Source organism: Dasypus novemcinctus, chromosome 11 (assembly GCF_030445035.2).
Source record: "Dasypus novemcinctus isolate mDasNov1 chromosome 11, mDasNov1.1.hap2, whole genome shotgun sequence".
NCBI lineage: Eukaryota > Metazoa > Chordata > Mammalia > Cingulata > Dasypodidae > Dasypus > Dasypus novemcinctus.
This window is the reverse complement of record NC_080683.1, coordinates 11,221,066-11,241,230: the sequence shown is the minus strand read 5'-3', so window position 1 is coordinate 11,241,230 and position 20,165 is coordinate 11,221,066. Positions and strand designations below refer to the sequence as shown.

General features: G+C 58.3%; 1 protein-coding gene across 1 annotated transcript in view; it reads right to left on the bottom strand.

Annotated features, from left to right (window-relative positions):
- The window catches only part of GLP1R (glucagon like peptide 1 receptor), a 38,902-nt gene that overhangs the window by 16,935 nt on the left and 1,802 nt on the right, over window positions 1–20,165 (bottom strand). The window contains exons 2-7 of the mRNA XM_058306675.1: window positions 14,293–14,389; window positions 13,371–13,478; window positions 5,374–5,492; window positions 4,924–5,030; window positions 1,584–1,737; window positions 984–1,143 (exon numbers count right to left, since the gene is read on the bottom strand). Coding sequence (XP_058162658.1) covers window positions 984–1,143; window positions 1,584–1,737; window positions 4,924–5,030; window positions 5,374–5,492; window positions 13,371–13,478; window positions 14,293–14,389 — 745 coding nt within the window. The remainder of the gene's footprint in view (window positions 1–983; window positions 1,144–1,583; window positions 1,738–4,923; window positions 5,031–5,373; window positions 5,493–13,370; window positions 13,479–14,292; window positions 14,390–20,165) is intronic.

The window sequence follows — 20,165 nt, the reverse complement described above, 5'->3', positions numbered from 1 at the left end:
GGCCCGGGGCCGCGTGCTGAGAAGGTGGTTGGCGGCCCGGTGGGGACGCTGCTCCCAGGGCGCTCCTGACCTGGAACAGCCTTGCAGAAGTGCCGGCAGGAGCTGGTATGAGGGGGGCAGGTAGGGTGTACACTGGGAGAGGAATCCGGCTGGCACTGAGCTGGGAGCCCCTGGGGTTTGAACCCCAGCCAAGGGGACGGGCCTAAGTTCTCCTGGAGGCCAGTGGGCCACAATGGGCAGAACGAGTATGGGAAGGAGAAGAGTGAAGGAAGGAGCTGCAAGCTCCAGGCAGGGCGGGCGGGGACTGTGGGAGCCTGGAGGCCCGAGGGCAGGGCCAGTTCTGGGATCCACCCAGGGCCTCTGTGCGCCCCTGCAGAGGAGGGCCGCTGGGGCTGTCTACCCCGCGCTCCCAAGGCCCAGCCCCTGCCCACGCCACCCATCACCCCTGCCCCACCTCGGGATCCCACCAGGCGAGAGGCAGAAGCACAGCCAGAAATGTTCCAGAAAAAAAAAAAAGACACGATGGTGCTCGGCCAACTTTTTCAGCTAGAACATTTCCGGCTGGGCTCCAGGCACATGCGCGGTCCCCCCACTTTCCCCGGCGGCCCCCAGCTGAGCCCCCTCAGCCCCCTCCGCAGGCCTAGACCCTGCCCTTCCCTCCAGAGCCGCCGGCTGCCCAGGGGTGGGTGTCAGGACTTAGGGGGAGGGTATCTAATGGCAGTGCCATGACCTCTAGGGGGAGGGTACCGCCCAGCTGGCCCCACTAAGGGAGGGGGTTATGCCAACAGGAGGGGTCAGTGTATGGGTGGCCCACCCATGGGGGCGTCCTGCGCCCAGGAGGGGCTTATCCGGTGGGCCCTGTCCCTTGGTGTGCCCTGAGCACCAAGTCGGTGCCTGAAGGCAGTGGTGAGAAGAGGGGCCCCCACTCCCAGCCAGGTCCCGAGATGGCGGTGGGGGGGTGGGGGGCGTGACGCGGGCCTTACCCCAGCCGACGCTCAGGTAGAGCCTGAAGACGCGCTGCTCAGAGAAGACAGAGAGGGCCAGCAGCGTGTACAGGTACACGCCCTCCACCAGCAGCCAGTAGTAGTTGGCCGCCACGCAGTACTGCATGAGCAGAAACACCAGGCGGCAGCCCAGAGAGTCCTGCGGGCGCAGGGAGGGTCTGCTGGGGACAAAACCCCTGCCCCCTGCCCCAGCAGCCACCCCGCCTGCCCGGGGCGAAAGCTGGATGAGAGACCTCGCAGCCTGCTTGTTGAGTTCTCACTATCCTGGACGGAGGAAACTAATATTATCCCCACCCACGTGAGAAAACTAAGGCTCAGAGATGTCAAGGGACGCCCTCCAAATTATACAGCTTGTCAGTGTCAGTGTCCAAAGACCACGGCTTTAACAGCCTGAGAACTCTCTAGGGGCAGGGGCGGGGGTCTCCCCCCTCAGCCTGGGAGCTCCCCACAGTGAACCACGTCCCCATTAGAACTGCAGGTCTCCGGCCTTTCCGGGTCCCAGGCTGGCTGGGGTGGGGTAGGCGGGCCTTCGCCCACCGCCCCTCCTGCCCCGGGCCCCTCCTGGACACAGCCACCCACCTGGTAGGAGAGGAGCCCGTCCCACTGGTGCTGCTGGGCGGCAGTGCTGTACATCCACTTGAGGGCCGCGTCTTTGATGAAGACGGACAGGGCTCGGAGGATGAAGGACACAAACAGGTTCAGGTGGATGTAGTTGCGGGTGCAGTGCAGGTGTCTGCGGAGAGGGAAGGGCCCTTGCCTGACGAGGGGCCGACGCCCCCACGCTGCGCGTTTCCAGCTCTGGCCTGCGCTCGGGCCTGCCTGGCCTCGAGGAGGCCCTTCTTCTCACCAACCTCGCAAATCCTTGGAGTCCAGTTCAAGCCCTGCCTCTCCACGAAGCCTTTGGCCGGGGAGTTCCTGCCCCATTCTCTCCTCCCTTCTATCCTTCTCTCCCGGGCATCTTCTCTTAAACAAAGTCATGTGTAACCGAAGGGAAGTGAGGGCAGGATCAGTTTCCCCAGAGGGGACCCTGCCTCGCTTCTCAGTGACAGGGCTCCCATCTTACACGTCTCCCCTCTGCCTCGTGGAGGCAGATCGGGACCAGGCACATGGCAGGAGTTCAAAAAACATATGGGTGACAGTTTCAATATCCTTTCATGTAAAAGCTCTCAGTAAACTGGAAATACGCAGCTTTCTTAAACTCATCATGGGTATATACTAAAACCTACAGAAAACATCATCCTTAACTGTGAAACTTTAGAAGCAGTCCCTTTGAAAGGAGAACGGAACAAAGATCTCTGTTATCAGCTCTTCTCTTCAACATTGTACTGCATATGGTAGCCATGGTAATAAGGCAAGGAAACAAATGTATAAAGTTTGGAAATTAAGAACCAAAATTGTCATTGCTTGTAGACAATAGGGTTATCTTCAAGAGAATCTACAGGCAGATTATTAGAACTAATAAGATAGATCCATAAGGTTGGGGACAGGTAAATATGTATACATGTTTGTATGTATACATATACATCTACATACATTAGCAAAAAATAATTAAAAAGTAAATTCTAAAAACAAATCATTTACAACATTTTTAACTGGGTACCTAGAAATAGATCTAACTAAAGATGGGAAATTCTAAAAGAATACTCTCTGGAGAGTATTACAAAACTCATTGAAAACCATTAGAAAAGATTTAAAGTAGTGGAAGATATACCACATTCATGGATAGGAAGATTTATTATCTTGAAAGTGTCAGTTCTCCCCACATTAACTGATAAAATCAATGTAATAAAAATTCCAGAGAATTTTTTTTTCGTGAGACTTTAAAAACTGATAAAGAAGAGCCAAGGGCCAAGAACAGTCCAGGCACTCCTGAAGAACCACAAAGTGGTAGCCCTTGCTATAAGAGAAAATGACTTTCCATAGAGCTCTAGCAGTTAAGGCACCATGGTAGTGGCAGGACAGATAAGTAGGTCATAGAGAGGAACATAGATGACAGAAGACAACCCACACATCTATGGGAACTTGTTGCTTGTTACAGTAGGCACTGCAAGTAAGAGGGAACGTGTGCCATTTAATAAATGGTAGAGACAATTAATTATATGAATATATGAAAAATGAAATTAAATCCTTTATCTGCATTATACTCAAAAATAAATTCCAGGTGGATGGAAGAATGGATAAAGCACAACTCTGAACTTCTAGAAGAAAATATAGGTGATGGACTCTTTTTATGGTCCTAGGATAGGGCAAGATTTCTTAAGCAAGACCATAAAGGAAAAATGAATACATTTCGTTCCATTAAAATTAGGAACATCTGTGCATAAAAAGGCACCATAAAATAGTGAAAATAAGCCACAGACTAAGAGAGAGTATATTCCAAATTAGAATCCAGAAATACATCACGAACACCAAAAATAAAATAGGAAAAGCCAAATACCCCAATAAAAAAGGTGGGCAAAGGAAATGAACAAGCAATTCACAGAATAAAACATGAAAGATGTTGATCTCTCTAGGAATCAGTGATAAGCAAATTAAAACCATGCCAAGATACTCCACACACTTCATATGAGCATGAGCTAATAAGTTCATGCGAGCTGATAAAGTCTGAAAATACTAAATACTGGTGGGGATGTTAAACATTTACTGCTGGTGAGAGGGCAAATTTGGTAAGACCGCTTTGCACAGCAACTTGACAACATCTAGTAAATTTGCAAATGCACCTGGTATTCAGACTAGGCAACTCTATTCCAAGGCATATGCCCCAGAGAAACACTTTCACCCATGACAAGAGTTTACAAGCAAGAACGTTCATTGTAGCAAGGGTTGTAATTCAGAGAGAAAAGGAAGCAGTTCAAATGTCTGTGTAAAGGATTATACAAGTAAACTGGTATATGACACAAGGGATACAGGACAGTTTAATGAAATAGAACAACCTGTATCAAGGTAGATGAATCTTAAAAACATAATGCTGGGGATTGGGGGGAAAGCAACTTGTAGAAGACTGTGTACAACACACTATCATTTATATAATACCATTAAAAATACACAAAACCATACCATAGGTGGATACTTACAGACACAGTAACCATATAGAGAAAGGCATGGGGTTCATTAGCCCCGCACGGGGGTTGCCTCTCACGGGTGGGGCTGTCACCGTATGACGGTGCTTTGATTCTTGGGGTGAATGGCCATGGGTGATCATAACAGCAATTGCTGTTTTTGAATGCCTGAAATATTTCATAGTAAAAGGAGAGGCTGTTCATTGCGGGAATGCACTGATTACGTGCTGACTGTGGGCCCAGCACCGTGCCAGGTGCCTTGGGGACGACAGGGGGGCGCTGCCTCTCCTGTTCCTGCTGCCTGGTGCCCCCTGCCCTCAGAATCTCCCCGTCTTTGAGCCCAGCTGCCCCAATCCACCCCGACCAGGGCAGAGGGAGTCGGGAGAACCTGGCTCCTAGTCCAGAGGGGATATCTCAACCAGGTTAGACCTAAGGAAGAAATTTCCCACTGGGGCTCACAAGCTCCGAAGAGAGCCGACTCTCTAATCCCCGAGCTCTTTTCGAAAATCAGGCTCGATTCCTGCTTAAGGTATGCATGCGCACTGCAGAAGATTTCCCCGGATTTTCCCCGGATTTTCCCCGGACCACACACTCTTACTTAAGGTTTGGGGGCGTGTGTGTTTATTTGTGTGTTTCTCTTCGTGTACGTATTACATGCACACATTGACCTGGTAGAGTTTTTGTGTTATAAATGTCCTATTCTCTGGTAAGTGCTGTCTGGAGATCTCTTAAGAGAAGATTCTGGGCTGATTCGGGCTGAGCCAGCCAGCACCTGTCGCTCCCGTTGAATGCAAAGGCCCACGTCTCCTCTATCTGGGGGGCATAACGGGGGGTCCCTGCTGGGGGCTGGGCCCTCTTACCTGAAGCCGAGGAGGATGGCCGAGGCGATGACCAGGGCTGAGAAGGACAGTGCGTAGCCCACCGTGTAGACGATGTAAAGGGACAAGAGCTGCTTCTCCGGGGGACTCTGTGCGCACACAGGACACGCGTGTCCACAGCACCACCACAGCCCTCTCACCCACCCTCCTTGCCCAGGGAACAGGGGCTGAGGGGACGCCTTGGGTCAGGCCCCGCTGGGGATGGGCCTAAGCTCTGGGGACGGTCCTCAGGCTCTCTAGGGCCCTGTCCCAAGACCAGGGAGGTGACCATGCAGCCCGCTCGAGCAGGCGTGGCGGGGCGAAGCCGCCGGAGGCAGGGGGATGGACGGGGTGACCACGGATGGCCCTGCCAGAAGCCCAGGGTCCTGTTCGGCTGAAGGTGGGACCCACGCCACCTCTCCCCGGGGTCGCCCTCCCCTCCCCCCAACTCACCCTCTGCCCTCGCTTGGACTCCTCGCACTCCGACAGGTCCCTCCAGGGCAGGCTGGAGTTGTCCTTGTGCAGCCACAGGCCCTCGGCCGTGCAGAAGCGGTACACGTGGCCCTGCAGCACTGGGGCGGGGGGCCTGGGAGCTGAGCCTCGGCCCAGGGCGGGCAGCACCAACCCCTCCAGCCACCGGCCACCCCGCTCCTCCCCGTCCTGGGGCTCCCCCTGCTCCCCCAGAACGGACCCATCTGAGTTAGTAACCATTCCCTGAGCGCGCACGGGCTCACACTCGGCTTCCTCCCTCCCCTGTCCTAAGCTCTCTGCTGGACCAAGGACAGGGCAGAGGGTCAGGAAGCTGGGAGCTGCCCAGCCCCACCTCCGGCCGTTCCTCTTGGCCACTGAGGGATGCAGGCTGATGCATCCACACCTCTCAGATGAGCTTATCCCACTTACATCTCCTGCCTCCTTCCTCCAATCCCATGACGGAAAAGTTCTGGCGTCGGCCAAGGATAGCCCTGCCAGCCTGACAGTGGCTCCTGCGGTTTCCACTTAGCACCCACCTCCCTTCCCGCACTCCTCGGGCGGAACAGGCCTAGGAGTAAAGCGGCCACTGACCTCCTAGAGCGTAGGAGAGATGGCCCTGCCCTCAGCGTGTCCCACCTCGAGGGGAGACACAGCTCCACCCTGGGCGAGCTCCGGGCTGATGGGAAAGACATTCCTTGCCCTTATGAAGCCCCAGCTATGGAGGAGACACAGTCCTACCCTCAGAGACCACCTGATCTAAAGCAAACACAGTCAGGCGGTGGACTCGGCCCAGTGGCTAGGGCATCCGCCTACCACATGGGAGGTCCGCGGTTCAAACCCCGGGCCTCCTTGACCCGTGTGGAGCTGGCCCATGCGCAGTGCTGATGCGCGCAAGGAGTGCCCTGCCACGCAGGGGTGTCCCCCGCGTAGGGGAGCCCCACGTGCAAGGAGTGTGCCCCTTAAGGAGAGCCGCCCAGCGCAAAACAAAGTGCAGCCTGCCCAGGAATGGCGCTGCACACATGGAGAGCTGACACAAGATGATGCAACGAAAAGAGACATAGATTCCCGTGCCGCTGACAACAACAGAAGCTGACAAAGACGACGCAGCAAATACACACAGAGAACAGACAGCTAGGGTGGGGGGCAATAAATAAATAAAAATCTTTTTAAAAATAAAATAAAGTGAACACAGTCAGATGGACACAGTCAGATGGAGGAGACGTGGCCTTGGCCGTGGGGATCCTCCCACCAAGGGCCCAGGCCCGACCCTCGAGGAGCCCCTGGTGGGAGGCTGGAGATGGAGACTCTGCTCTGTGAGAGCTCCCAGTCTGAGGGGGGAGGCAACGTCCTCAGGGAATCTAGAGAAAAAGGCCGCAGAGACGACAAGCATAAATGCAAATCAACAGAGGTCAGACACGGGCCCAGCAGAGCTGCAGGCGGGTGCCCTCCTGTGCCCACTCACACCAGGACAGGGCATGGGGCGCTCAGGCAGGCCCCCACCGTGCCCCCCATCACCTCCCACACACCCACGGGGGAGGGTGACTTGGGGTCCCCGGCCGGACGTGGTTACCCTCCTGCAGAACGACCCGGGGTGGACGCCGGGGTCAGCGGAACCGGGGACCCAGGTGGGGCGGGCTGGGCGGGTCAGGGAGGAAAGGCAGAGCCAGGAAAGAGAGCGACCCGAAGGTTCTAAGGGTGAGCTGAGCTGGCTGTGGAAGGAAGGCCACGTGCGAGGGAGCACGGGAAGGAGGGAGAGCAGGAGACGGTGCCGCGGGCAGGGGCTCCTTACCAGGGGTGGGTCAGGGCTGGCCGGGAGGGGCTCCCACCTGCGCTCTTACAGCCGAGCTCCCACCCACCCCACGCGACAGGCAGGCTCCACTGCCCACCTGCGCCGGCTCGGCTGTCCCCAGGGCTGTCAAGCGACCACAGCGCCTTGCCCTTCCAACGCTGCACCCCAGGCACCCAAGACAGCCTCCTGCTCCTTCTTCATCTCCCTCCAGAAATAAACCCCCGGCAGGTCCCTCTCCAGCAGACAGGTTATCCCATAACACAGCCGGGCAGAGCGGGCCTGCAGCATCACTCCCCGAGAGACCTGCACTGCAAACGGGACTTCCCTCGAAGAGAAGCCAAAAAGCAGTGCTCCAAAACGCAGTCACCAAGTGCAATGAACGTGCCACGATGATGACAGAGGTTGGTCATGGGGGAGGAGTGCGGGGTGGGGGAGAGGGCCACCTCTTATATTCTTTAATGTAATGTTTTTGTGACCTATGCATCTTTTTAAAAAAGACAATTTTTAAAATTTGCTAAAAGAAATAAGCCAAAAAAAAAAAACAACAACCCTCAAGCCCAGTGGCCGGAAAGTGGGAGGAGGAGGTGGGAAGAGCCCGGGCAGTGTTCCCTGACTATGTTTATGAGCAAATTTAGGCATGTGCAAAAGCAGAGAAGGGGAGGCGCAGGGTCTGATTCCAGCATCTCGAAGGGCCCGCTCAGCCCTTAAATGCCTCTCTTATCGGCTGCAGGGATGCCTGGAATTCTTCTCCAAGGGTCACGTCTCCTGTTATGACGCAAAACCAGAGTCTGGCTGCTGGCGCCCCCGGAGCCGTGACCGGAGACCTAGCCCAGCTGCACGGGGAATGAGACTGATGCCAGGGCCTCTGCCGGCAGCCCACGGCGATGGGGACAGAGGGGAGGCGCCGAAGTGTCCCGGCGCCCTACACACAAACCATCTGACGACAGCGGGCGACACTTCCCACAGCCGGCCCAGCAGGCCCCCGCCGTGGTTGCCTCCCTCCCCGCGTGCCCCTCGCGCGCCCTCTCTGTAGGCCGCCTGTGGGCAGACTCGGTGTTTGAACCCCTGCCCTGTGCCGGTCACCTCTGAACAACCCCCTTGCGAGGCAGGTGTGGTTCACCCTGTTGCACAGATGAAGGACCCGAGGCTCCGGGAGGCCCAGGGACCTGCCCAAGATCACCCCGCTAGGAAATAGCAGAGGCAGGATTCGCGTTCCCAGCCCTCTGCCTCCCCAGCCAACACCAAACGGCAGGAGTCGGTGCTTGGAGTTGGCAACGGCCACGTGCCACTTCTCCTCTGCTCTTCCCCTGGTACGGACTTCCCAGCACCCAGTCCACGGGCCCGTGTGCAGCCAGGAGCTGGCACCGGCTCCCAGGCCCTCTGTTCGGGGCCAGTTGGGCGGGCGGGAAGCGGTGCGTGCACAGATGTGTGTCTCGCTGGCACAGTGTCAAGGGACCACTGTGTCCCTGAGAAGCTTAACAAGCCTGTGCCAGTGCGTTCTGTCAATTATCCTTCATTAGCATCAAATATTAAAAGCCAGGGCCGGCTCCTGGCTGGGCCGGTGGTCCCCAGATGCCCATCCAGGCTGGGGGAGCAGGGGGCGGGGTGAGACCAGGCACAGCCCCGCTTATCAGCGGGGCTTTATCTGGCCTGGGAGGAGCCGGTAAATCACAGCCAGGGGCTTGGCTCAGCTCCTGTCAACACGGGGAAGCGGCCACATGCCAGGAGGCCCAGGGATATTTCATTAAGTCAGAACCGGGTGCTGGAAATAAAACCCCCAATTAAACCCGTGCCCTCCCGGAAACAGCAGCGGCGCCTGTAATCAAGCTAACAGCCGCCCTTCCACGTGGACCGCAGCGCACGGGGCTGTGACAGCCGCTGGCGGATCCATTAGCTTCTGCCCCCGGGCGGCCAGGGTGGCCGTCCAGGACTACGCACGAGGAAGCCGAGGCGCACAGGGTCAGCACGGGCCCAGCCCGATCCCACAGCCAGGAGGAGGTGGAATGGGGTCCCAGGCAGGGCTCAGGGTTGCAACACCTACTCTCCAGGTCAGTGGACTCACCCGGGACAACTAACGGGGAGGAGAGGGACAAACAGCATACCAAGGAACCGAGAGTGCTACAACAGGAAGCAAGAGTCCCACCCATCAGACACATGGGACCGGAGCCCCCCTCAGGTAACGGTGGAGTGGACATCAGCACCCCAGAGTCCCCAGGATTGGGAAACGAACTATGGACTAAAATAAACTTACTAGTATTCTAAAGAGAACAACGACAAAAGGCAGGCCTCCAATCACAGGCATTAGGGCCAGGTCGGGGGGCAGAGCCCTGCACCGTGGCCTGAAAGAGGGAGCTCGCGCACGTTCTGAGCTGCACAAACCGAGGTTCAAGGCCTACTTCTGCCCTCGGCCAGCTGTGGGACGTTGGGCAGGTCGTGCCACCGCCCCGGGTCTCGGTTTCCTCATCTGTAAAACGGGAGCCACGCTGGCTTCCCAGGCTCGCGGCGTGAGGATTAGGAGCCGGGATGTGCAAAGCGCCCGGTGTGTAAGGGGGCTGCAGGCCGTGGCCGCGTTGGAGTCGCCACCGCGTCTTGCGCTCGGGGGCCGCAGAGGGGGCATTCCTTCCCTGTGGCCGGAGGTGGCGCTTGTGCCATCCCGTGGGCCGGGCTCGGCAACCCGACCCGCGGCAGGAGCCCCTGGGCGCACCATTACTCAGGGAAGCACCTGTCAGCGTGCGCGAGAATTGTGAGTTGTAGGCTGTTTTAAAAGCATTTTATGACTCTCGTATAATTAGAACTAAGCTGGCAAACAGGTAGGGATCAGGAGGGGGTGCAGCTAATGAGGCTGGAATGATTTGTAACGAGCAGATCAGCTGTTTGTGGGTAAACGAGGCTGCGGAAGGGCCCTCCGGTGGCCACCGGGCTCTCTGAAGCTTCTCAAACCTTCTCTGGGCAAATCTTGTTTACAGCAGGCGTTTCCTTTGAAAACCATCCTCCACTCTTCTGCTCCAGCCCTTCCTGTGCAGCCTGAGCTCCAAATCCTGGATAAGGGGTCAGGATCCGAGGGCTGGGCTGACTTCCCTGGACCCTGCCTAGCGCTGGGGCCCGAAGCGTGGCCCCTTCTCCAAGGCGGCGTCTGTGTGTCCTTCCCTCGAGGCCCCCCTCCCCGTCTGCCCGTTCTTTCAGGCTGGCCCCCAGTGGCACCTCTTCCTGGGAGCTTTCCTGACTCCGCGCCCCGGTCAGAGGAGGTGGCTCTGACTTTCTCCAGCACCCCCGCTTGGCGCCGATCCCGGGGAAGGGGGTCACCTCCACGCCCCCGCATGCACACAGCTCCCAAGGTCACCTTGGCGACTGTAGACCCAGAAACAGGCCCGGGCCAGGGGCCTGGTCAGTGCTATGAACTTAATTCTTCCTTTTTATAAAGGGTTTAAATTTAGTTGGGGGGGGGGGTACCCGGGATCGAACCCAGGACCTCGTACATGGGACGCAGGTGCTCAGCCACTGAGCTGCATCCACTCCCCAAGGAGAGCTGGGTTTTCCCGCTTGCTGGTTTGTTTTGTTTTTCAGGAGATACCGGGGATCGAACTTGGGACCTCGTACACGGGAAGCTGGCGCTCAACCACTTGAGCTACACGCGCTCCCCGTAATCCTTCCTGTCGTCTGTGGCTCTGCCGGGCTCTGTGTCCCCCCTGTCCTTTACTGGCTTGGACCAGTAGGGGCTCGGGGGCTGGGAGGAGAGGGAGGTGGGGCTATTCCTCTCCTGCTCCCTCCCTGCCCGTGTTCCGAGGCTCTGTGGTCACGGCCCTGCTGGGTGGCCTCTCCGACGGGGCTCAGCTCCCCTGGGGCCCCGTGACCCCCTTCCTGCCCCTGGCTCCTCCCCCCACCCCTAGCCCCTCTCCACTAACGTCCCTTCTCAGCTGAGTGTCTTTGCGGCCAGGACCCTTCCCTACCCCCTTCCCCAACACACCCTGGGAGATTTCTCCAGGACTCCCTTGGTCAAACCAGAACTGCCCATTTCCTGCTTCCACGGGGCCTGGGTGGGGGTCACCGCCCGCCTCAGCCTCTGCCAAGAGGCCGGGCCAGAGAGAGCGGCAATGCTGCCGGGGCTGCGAGGAGGGGGGGTCTCTGTGGATCCCGAACTCCGGGGAGCGGGGAGGGGAGGCCGCGTCGGTGACTCCAAGTGTCAGAGCAGCGAGTAAATGAGCCCTGGGCGGCGGGCGGGGGGCGGAGGCTGGCAGGGGGCCTGCGCGGCGGCCGTTATCTTCATAGAGAAAGCAATAAAACCGTGTTCGCTCATAAACGGGCACCGCCAGGACCTATTTCCTGCTCAAATAAAATTAAAGGTGATGGATGGAGCCACAGGCAACAGGCAGAGCTGGGGGCGGCTTAGTGCTGAATGATGGGCCTTGTCCTGGGCTTGGCTCTCTGGGGTCTAGAGGCCCGGCTGAAGCTGGCCAAGCACCGGTCTCCAAACCTTGGGGAGGCAGGGAGTGTGTGTATACGGAGGGTAGGGAGGAAGGATGGGGGGGAACAGTCACAGCTACCTTCCTCCAGGACCTGCAATTCTCCCAACACGCCCATCATCCAGATCTGTACCCCATCCCCCCAGAGGAGCAAACTGAGGCTCAGAGATGTCTAGGAACTTGCCCAAGGTCACACAGCCAGCCAGGCTGTCTGCAAGCAGAACCTGCAGATTGCAGGGCTCAACTTGGTCCATCTGGGGAGGGTGCAGGGAGTTCAGTGCCCTCCCTGGGGCGTTGTCCAGCCAGCAGAGGCCATCCGGACTATTCACCTGTCTCCGTGTCCAGAGCCACACCCGCACACACACATGTACATACACGCACACACAGATATGCAAGGGAGCCTCGTATAGCAATTAAACATGGACTCAGAACCAGCTCCTAATTGATTCCTGGGTCGGCCGCTCGTTAACTGCGTGAGTGTGGAAAAGCCACTTAGCATTTCTGTGCCTCAGTTTCTTCATCTGTAAAATGGGAGGATAACAAGAGTACTCGCCCCACAGGGCTGTCGAGAGGAGTAAATGAGTGTTCCCGTGGGAAGTGCTTACAGGCCCTGGTACAGACGTGCTGAGTGAAGGGGAATGGATCTCTTTTGCCCAGGGGCCTGCCCCTTTCTGGGCCCAGGCTTTAGCTGTGCATGTCAGGGGTGAGACGGGCACGTTGTGAGGGTGGCCAAAGGACAGAGCTCCTCAGGAGTCCTGCCCGGGCTTCGTCTGACCTTAGCCCTGCAGGCCAGGTGCCCTGATGTTCCACTAAGGGCCACCTCCTCCAGGAAGTTGCCTGGCTTTCCCCTGGAACGACCTCACACTTATTTCTGGGCTGGTTTCGACTTGATCCCAGGTCCCTTCGAAGCCTGGCGGCTAAGAACCCAGGCAGGTTCCGATCCTGGCTCTGCCGTTTACCACGTCACCTGAAGCGAGTGACTTAAACCTGCTGGGACCTCGGTCTCCTCGACCGTACAACAGGGATATAAGCAGAGGGCGGCTGTAAGGAGTAAGCGCTCCTAGGACAGGACTTGGCACACACAAGCCGCTCAGTGGCTATCGGCTGTGACTATTAGGGGAGGGAGATGCTCCCCCCTCATTGAAACAGTGAGATCCTTAAGGCAGGGTGCTTGTCTCCTATTAGCCCCCACCGTGCCCAGATGGGGGGCTCAGCCCGAGAGCCTGTGATAGATGGACAGGGGCATGGGGCACACGTTAGCTGCCCCCCTGCAGCCTCTGCAGGTCTCTGCACCTCACCGATCCTCCCGCCTGCCAGCCTCACCATTCCCAGGGCAGGGCAGGTACCACCCCCCCGACGCCCTGATCGCTGCTCCCTGCTGGGGGGCTAGCTGCCTCTGCCAGGTGGGGGCACCACATATAGACAGCACACATATACGTCCATGCGTACATTAGAGCAGGGGCGCCCCAGGGGACCCCTTCCCCCAAGCACCTGCCCCACCCGCAGGTCACATTTCTCTCTTTAAGTCGGCAACCTCTGCCCCCACCTGCCAACACAGGCCCCAGGCCCAGGGCTGGCCTGGTACCCCCCCTGCCTGCACTCCCCTCTCCCCTCCAGGAGAGGCGGGCAGGAGGCCTAGAGACGTCACGGGGCCTCTCGAGGGCAAGAAGCAGAGCCGCCCTCTCCAGCCTCTTGCCTAAAGGGGAAAGGTGGGGCGTGGGGGTACCCACCGCTGCTGGCCCAGGGGAGGTACCAGGGGCAGCTGACATTCACGAAGGAGCCGGGAGGCCCGTCCGGCCAGCAGGCGTAGTCGTCGAAGGTCCGGTTGCAGAAGAGGCCTGGGTGCAGGGGGATGCGTGTCAGGGGTGGGGGCTGGCGCTCCCCACGCCCACCCCCGAGGCTGGCGCCGTAGGAACCTGCCCCCGGCGAGCCTCCGCCAGTGCTTTACTGCCTGCGCAGCACTTCCCCGGCCCGGCAGGAGCCGAGCAGGGGACTCTGGCCACTCTTGGGCGGGGACCTGGAGCAAGGTAATGCCTCTGCGTCTGATCCCTCACCTGTAAAATGGGGAGAATCCTGCCTCCCAGGGAGAGTCCCGGGCCGGACTGCCGGGCCTGGCCCATCCTTAGGAAGCGACCCCAGAGGCCAGCGGGGAGGCAGCCGCTGCGGCTGGCTGAGCTCGCTGCGGGGACTGCAGTCAGGCCTCAGACCGCCCGCCTGGCCCCGGCGCCGCGCCCTTGAGACCCCCTCACCGCTGCCGAGATGCTCACCACTAGGACCGCGTCTGCGGGCCTGGCCCGGGTGCAGGCTGCGGGCTGCGGGGCGCCGCTCTCGGGGACTCAGGCCGCCAACGCCAGAGCAACCCCACAGCCAACTGCCAGGCGCGGGGACAGAGGCCCAAAGGCAGTGGGAATTCCTCGGGGGGGGGGGGGATTTTCTGCAGGAAGCAGGCGTTGGGCAGGACATCAGAGAACCTGCGACAGTGCAGCAGGTCGAAAAGGGGCGGGAAGACAATTCCAGGGGCAGGGACAGCTGGACCAGAGGAATGGAAGTGGGAGAGACAGACGCCACCAACCACGGATGTTGGGGGTCTTCAAAGCCTCCCAGGAGTTGGCTTTGGGGGGGTGCTGGTGGGGAGGCCCCCCCTGGACTCACCTGTGGCCGGGGGTGGAGCCTCACTCAGGAAGCGCTGGCACTGGCGCCGGTATTCTCGCCATTTCTGCACCGTCTCTGAGAGAGACACAGTGGCACCCTGGGGGGAAGGCAGAAATGGGGGCTTTAGGACTCCAGGCAGCCTGTCTCCTACCTCCCACCCCCACACACTTAGTGTCTTTATCTCCAGGGGTCTTCAGATCCCCTGAATTAGCCAGGGCCATCAGCCAGGGAGAGAAACCAGTGGCCTCCAGACAGGGGCTCCAGGCGAGTCGTTTTGCATCTTTGTTCCTCCCCATGCACAGCTGGATGCAAATATGTTACCCAGGAAATGTCTATTTTTTTTTAAAAAATTCATTTATTTATTTCCCCACCCCGCCCCCCTCCCCCTCCTCCTGCTCTGCTTTCTTTGCTGTCTGTGTTGTCTTCTCTTCTCATTTTCTCTCCTCCAGGATTCACTGGGATTCGATCCTGGAGACCTCTGTTGGGTAGAGAGGTTCCCTGTCAATTGCGCCACCTCAGTTCCTGGTTTCCGCTGCGTTTCACCTTGACTCTCCCCTTGTCTCTCTTTTGGCTCGTTATCATCTTGCTGTGTGACTCACTTGCATGGGGCACTGGCTCACCATGCGGGCACTGGCACGGACACGCTTTCTCTTCTTTTTCACCAGGAGGCCCCAGGGATTGAACCCAGGTCCTCCCGTCTGGTAGGCAGAAGCTCTATCGCTTGAGCCACATCTGCTCCCCAGTGAGCGTCTATTGAATTGGCTTTGTCAGGAGGTCTAGGAGAGTGAGGGGAGAGCCTGCATCTATTCCTGGACTCTTTGGACCTCATCTAGAAGCGAGACTGCCTTAGGGCCCAGGGCTTGGTCACTGCCACGGTTCCCTTGCCACCCAGGGCCCACTCAGACCGCCCGGAAGGGTCCTGCACGGTCAGCCATTCGAGAAGGAGAAGCACAGGCCCAGAGTTGGAAAGGGGCTCCATCGAGGTCACACAGCGCCTCAGGGAGCAGCGCGAAGGCTGGGCCCTGGAGCCCCCCAGAACAGGGAATATGATGGAGTATTATGCACGTGGGGGGGGGTGAGGGGGGTGGGTTCCAAAGCTACAGAGCCCGGAATGCCCACCAGTAACGTCCCTCCTGCAAAATGCAAGCCGCTGGGGGCACCGCGACTCCCAGGGTCTCCCTCTGACACAGCGACTCAGATGAAATATTTGGCCCCGTTTCTACCAACCAGGAGTCCTGAGGACAAAGGGAAAAGGGGTCAGGAAGGTTCCAGAGCACTGAAGGCAGGCCTCAATGGGAGGGGTTCCCCCACCTACGAGGAGAGGGATGTGAACCTCAATTCTCAGAGAAGGTAAAAGAATTGGCTTTTTAGCACGTAGATCCAAACAGGCCCATCAAAGTGAGAATTGTCCCTTTGGAATATTTTGTGCATTTCCTTTAGCTATGTCTTGAGATTGGGATTCTTCTTTTTTTTGTCCTTCTGAACAGCCTTAAAGATTGTAAATATTTCTCATTTAGAGGCTGCAGGTGCTGAAATGACTGCAGGAGCCCCTTGTCTATAATTTAGGGCCTGTATGCAACTTAAAACAAAATTTCACCTTTTGAAATTGCAAAAATGTACATGTGTGCTGAAAAGAGGTGAGCTGCGTTAGAAGCTTGTTCCCTTGACTGGGGGTGCTCTGGCTAACCCTGCGTGGTTGAAACTGGCGCCTGGTTTATGAGGCACCATCCCTGCCAGCCGCCTCGAAAAATAAAACGAAATGTAAAGAGCACAGGGCAGCATTTCTCTTGTGCTCATCCCGAGCTGCATGGAACGCTCCAGAGAAGAGGCCAAGCTCAGGTCCAGCCCAAGCAATAACACTGGCGTAAGAGGGCCGAGGCTCATGGACGGGGCCTGCTCTGAAGGATGGTGCTTTTCTGATGGAAAGATCAAATGTATTTCATTAAGAGAAAAAAAAAAAAAAAAAAGAAATCAAGCACAACAACAAAGCAGTGTTACGGTGTTAGCACAACGGAGAGGGCATCACAGTTCTCACAGGAGCCAGGCCTGGTCAATCAGCCCGCCTCCTTCCTTCCCTCGGCCCCTCTCCCCCATTTTTCCCGGTGAAAGTCTCCTTCCTGCCCCTGAAAACAGCAGCTAGGGGTGGTGGGAGGGTGGAGAGACAGAAGTTTCCCATGATCTCTGTGTCTACAAAGGAAAGCAAGCAGGAAGCAAGGCCACTGCTGGGAACTGGGCAGAAGGTGTGCCCTGGGCAGGGAGTGAGCCAAAGGGACCCATGGCAACCAGAAGTCTCCCAGCTCAGGTGGGTCGTTAGAGGCAGCCAGGAAGGCCCCAGCCCCCCACATCCCAGGGCGCTTCAAGACAGGGGCAGCCCTGTCACCCTGCTCTGAACAGAGCTGTGGGCATGAGACCATCCTCAGACTGGGGCTCCTGGGGCAGGGCTGTGTCTCCTCCCTCAGACTGGGGCTCCTGGGGCAGGGCTGTGTCCCCTCAGACTGGGGCTCCTGGGGCAGGGCTGTGTCTCCCCCCTCTGACTGGGGCTCCTGGGGCAGGGCTGTGTCTCCCCTCTCTGACTGGGGCTCCTGGGGCAGGGCTGTGTTTCCCCTCAGACTGGGGCTCCTGGGGCAGGGCTGTGTCTCCCCCCTCAGACTGGGGCTCCTGGGGCAGGGCTGTGTCTCCCCCCTCAGATTTGGGCTCCTGGGGTAGGGTTGTGTCTCCCCCCTCAGACTGGGGCAGGACTGTGTTTCCCCCGTCTGACAGGGGCTCCTGCAGCAGGGGTCCTGTGTCCTCCCCCTGCACCAGGTCAGGGCTGCCACATACTGTTCACTGAGTTCCCAGCCCAGCACACACTGCCCAGAGCCCTGGCCTCAACGACCTGGTGTTCTGGGAAGCCCTAACCATGCCGGGCTGGAGGAGCAGGGTTGTGGGGTGAACAGGGCCCTGGGGCCAGGGTCAACCACTTTTCAGGACAAGTGACATCATAGAGAAAGCAACGGGTGAAAGTGCTCGGGGAGAGGTTGGGGCAGGGCTCAGCGCAGACCCCAGAGGCCTGGGCGACTTGGGGGACCCGGGGACTGGGAAGGGAGGTGGCAGTGGAGGGAGGTGGGGCGGGGATTTCAGCAGGAGGCTCGGCATAGACAAAGTTGAGAGGTGGGAGCAGGCAGGGGTGTTGGGGAGGATTTTCTATGACAAGGAGAAAATGGCAGCAGGACCTGGGTTGCCGCAGGCTGCGATCTGGGACACGGCTGGTAAGGGAGGCTGGGGGCTGCCCGGTGCCAGCAGGGTCCTGGGATCGGGGTGACACGGTGGACAGTGAACACTTGGCTTGGGCTCAGACCTGGGCCTGACCCTAGGCCCCCACATGCTGGGTGTGCGACCTTGAGCAAGAGTTTTAACTTCCTCCAGCCTCAGCTGACACATCTGCAAAATGGGGCTAATTACACCCCCACTCCCGCAGGACAGTCTGAAGGTCGGGATAACGCTTGAGACAGTCCCAGGCAAAGGGAAACTGCTCGGTCCGTGGCTGCCATTCTCACGAGCCCTGCAGTTTAAGGGATAGGGCGGTGGAACAGGGTGCTCTGGCTTCCTGGGGAGTCTGACCCCCTCCTTCCAAGCTCAACAAACTCCCAGAAGGAAGGAGCTAATGCATTTCTCTGTCCAAGGACCAATCGTTCCGCTTAATTTGTGATCTCCTCCAGCAGCAGCCCCAGCCAATGGTGGGGTGAGGTGGAAGGCCCCGGCTCCCACCTCAGGACCTGCAAGCTTCGTGGGGGCGCTCTGAGGGGGGTGGGGAGAAGTGGGGGGGACAATAAGGAGGGGGCCCCTCTCAGACTCCAGAGTTTTAGGAGAAAGAAGAAGCCAAGAGGGATGGTGTGGTGCATGTAGAGAGCACTGGACAGAGAGTCACACGTCCTTCGTTTAGACCCCGGCTCTGACTGTCAACGTGACTGCTGGGACACACTATGCTTTTGAGGCCTCAGTTTCCTTATTTGTAAAATGGACATATCATTCTTCTCCAAGGGTTGCTGCATGGACCCAACAAGATGCAGCAGGTGAAAATCTCCATGAATTACCAATCTTTGTAGAGAAGAGCAGACAGAGAAGGCTGCTGGAGCAGAACCTTAGAGCACCCTTGGAAGGTACCTCCTCTCCAAAGACTGGCTACTAACCCGAAAAAGCCCTCCTACGGCTTTACCGTCAGTGTGAATGAGTGCATCGGGTTCCTTTCTCTTCTGGGAGCTGTTCTGGTTGAGGGGAAGGAGGAAGGAGCTTCCTGTCCAGGCCCCTGAGGTGGGCGAGACGGAGCATGGCCTCCCAGAAGGAGCAAGAGGGTTCCAGAGACAGACTCCCGGGACCTCCCAGCTGGGCCCGGCATCTCCTCGAGGACCCCCCACCTCCTTCCTCTCTGCCCGCCTCCCAGAGCCCGAGCCGGGCCTGCCATCTCAGGGGGTGGGAGATTTGGCCCCATTTTTTTTTTTTCTTAAGGGCTTTAGACAGCCGAGCAGAGCGGCAGGAAAAAGAAAAGTGCACTCACGTCCTCACACGCAGAAGAGCCCTCACCCAGACACACCGCCACCTGCCTGGTGTACACACACCAAACACGTTCTTAGACACCGACGCAAGTTGTCGCGCACACACACGCACACACACACACCGCCAGGCACGCCCTCGTGTGCTGACATATCGCTCGCTCGCCTCCTCACTGACAGTCCACACTGGAACGGCCACCAGGACGCTGTCACAAGCACGCTGGAGCTCGCACGCACACACCCATGCCGGCAGACTCATTCACACACCGAGGCGGCCCCACACACTCCCACACAGAGACCCTCCAATAGACTCAGGATCGCCCACAGGGTCACACACACAGACAGGCTGCCAGACGCACAGATCAGTGCTGCGCTGTGTGACACACGGTAACCCCACGCCGCCCACCCCAGGCGGGACATCACACACGGGGCCACGGACAAACAGAGCAACAGGGCCGTGCGTGGTCCACGCCTCCCCAGCCCTTTCCTCCCCCCTCCTCCCCTCCCCTCTCCTCCTTCCCTCCCTCTCTCTCTACCTGGCTCTTTCTCTGTATCCCCGGATTCTCGCACCCCTCACACGTGAGCCTGCGCGCACACACACAGATATGCAGGCTGCAACTGAGGGAGGGCCCGTTTTCCCTCAGTGCACGGCATTCGAGGGCAGGATGTGGTTTCTTGGTGGCTCCTGCCCCGGCCCCCATCCTGGGTCCGTGTCCAGGAAGGAGGCCTGCTCAGGACAAGGTCCACGCTGACCGCCGCGCAGCGCCGGACTCCACTTGCCGTGCTCCCTAGCCCGACAGCCTCTCTCCAAGCCCCATTTCTGCAGCCTTGGAGAACGCGTCCAGATTGCTGAGGACAAACGGGTCAGTTCCCCACGTGACTACCACTGCCCTTTCAGGGTGCCAAAGTCTCCATCCTAAAACTCTGTGTGGTAGAGCTTGTGAGCCCTATTTACAGATGAGGAAACTGAGGCGTGGGGTGGTGAAACGCCCTATCCAAGCTGACCAGCAAACAGCAGACCCGGTATCTGAACCCAGTTCTGTCTGGTTCTAACTTTGGGTGTCAGAAGCCTGCCTGCCTCCTTGGTAGACCAGGCGTCTTGGGGAGGTAAGGAACAGGGAAGGGGGGTGGCCCTTCCCATCAACAACAAAGGGGTGACCTAGGTCAGGTTCTTCAGAGGCCAATCCGGCCATTCCCCTGCCTCCGGAGAAGCTGCTCCCAGCCTCTGCAGACCTGACAGCAAGCAGCTCCCTTTTAGCAGTCCTCCTTCAGCCCACCTGCATAGGAGGTATTAGGCCAAGAGCCCAGCCCGCACCCCTTTCTCCTCTCTGCTCCTGAATTGCT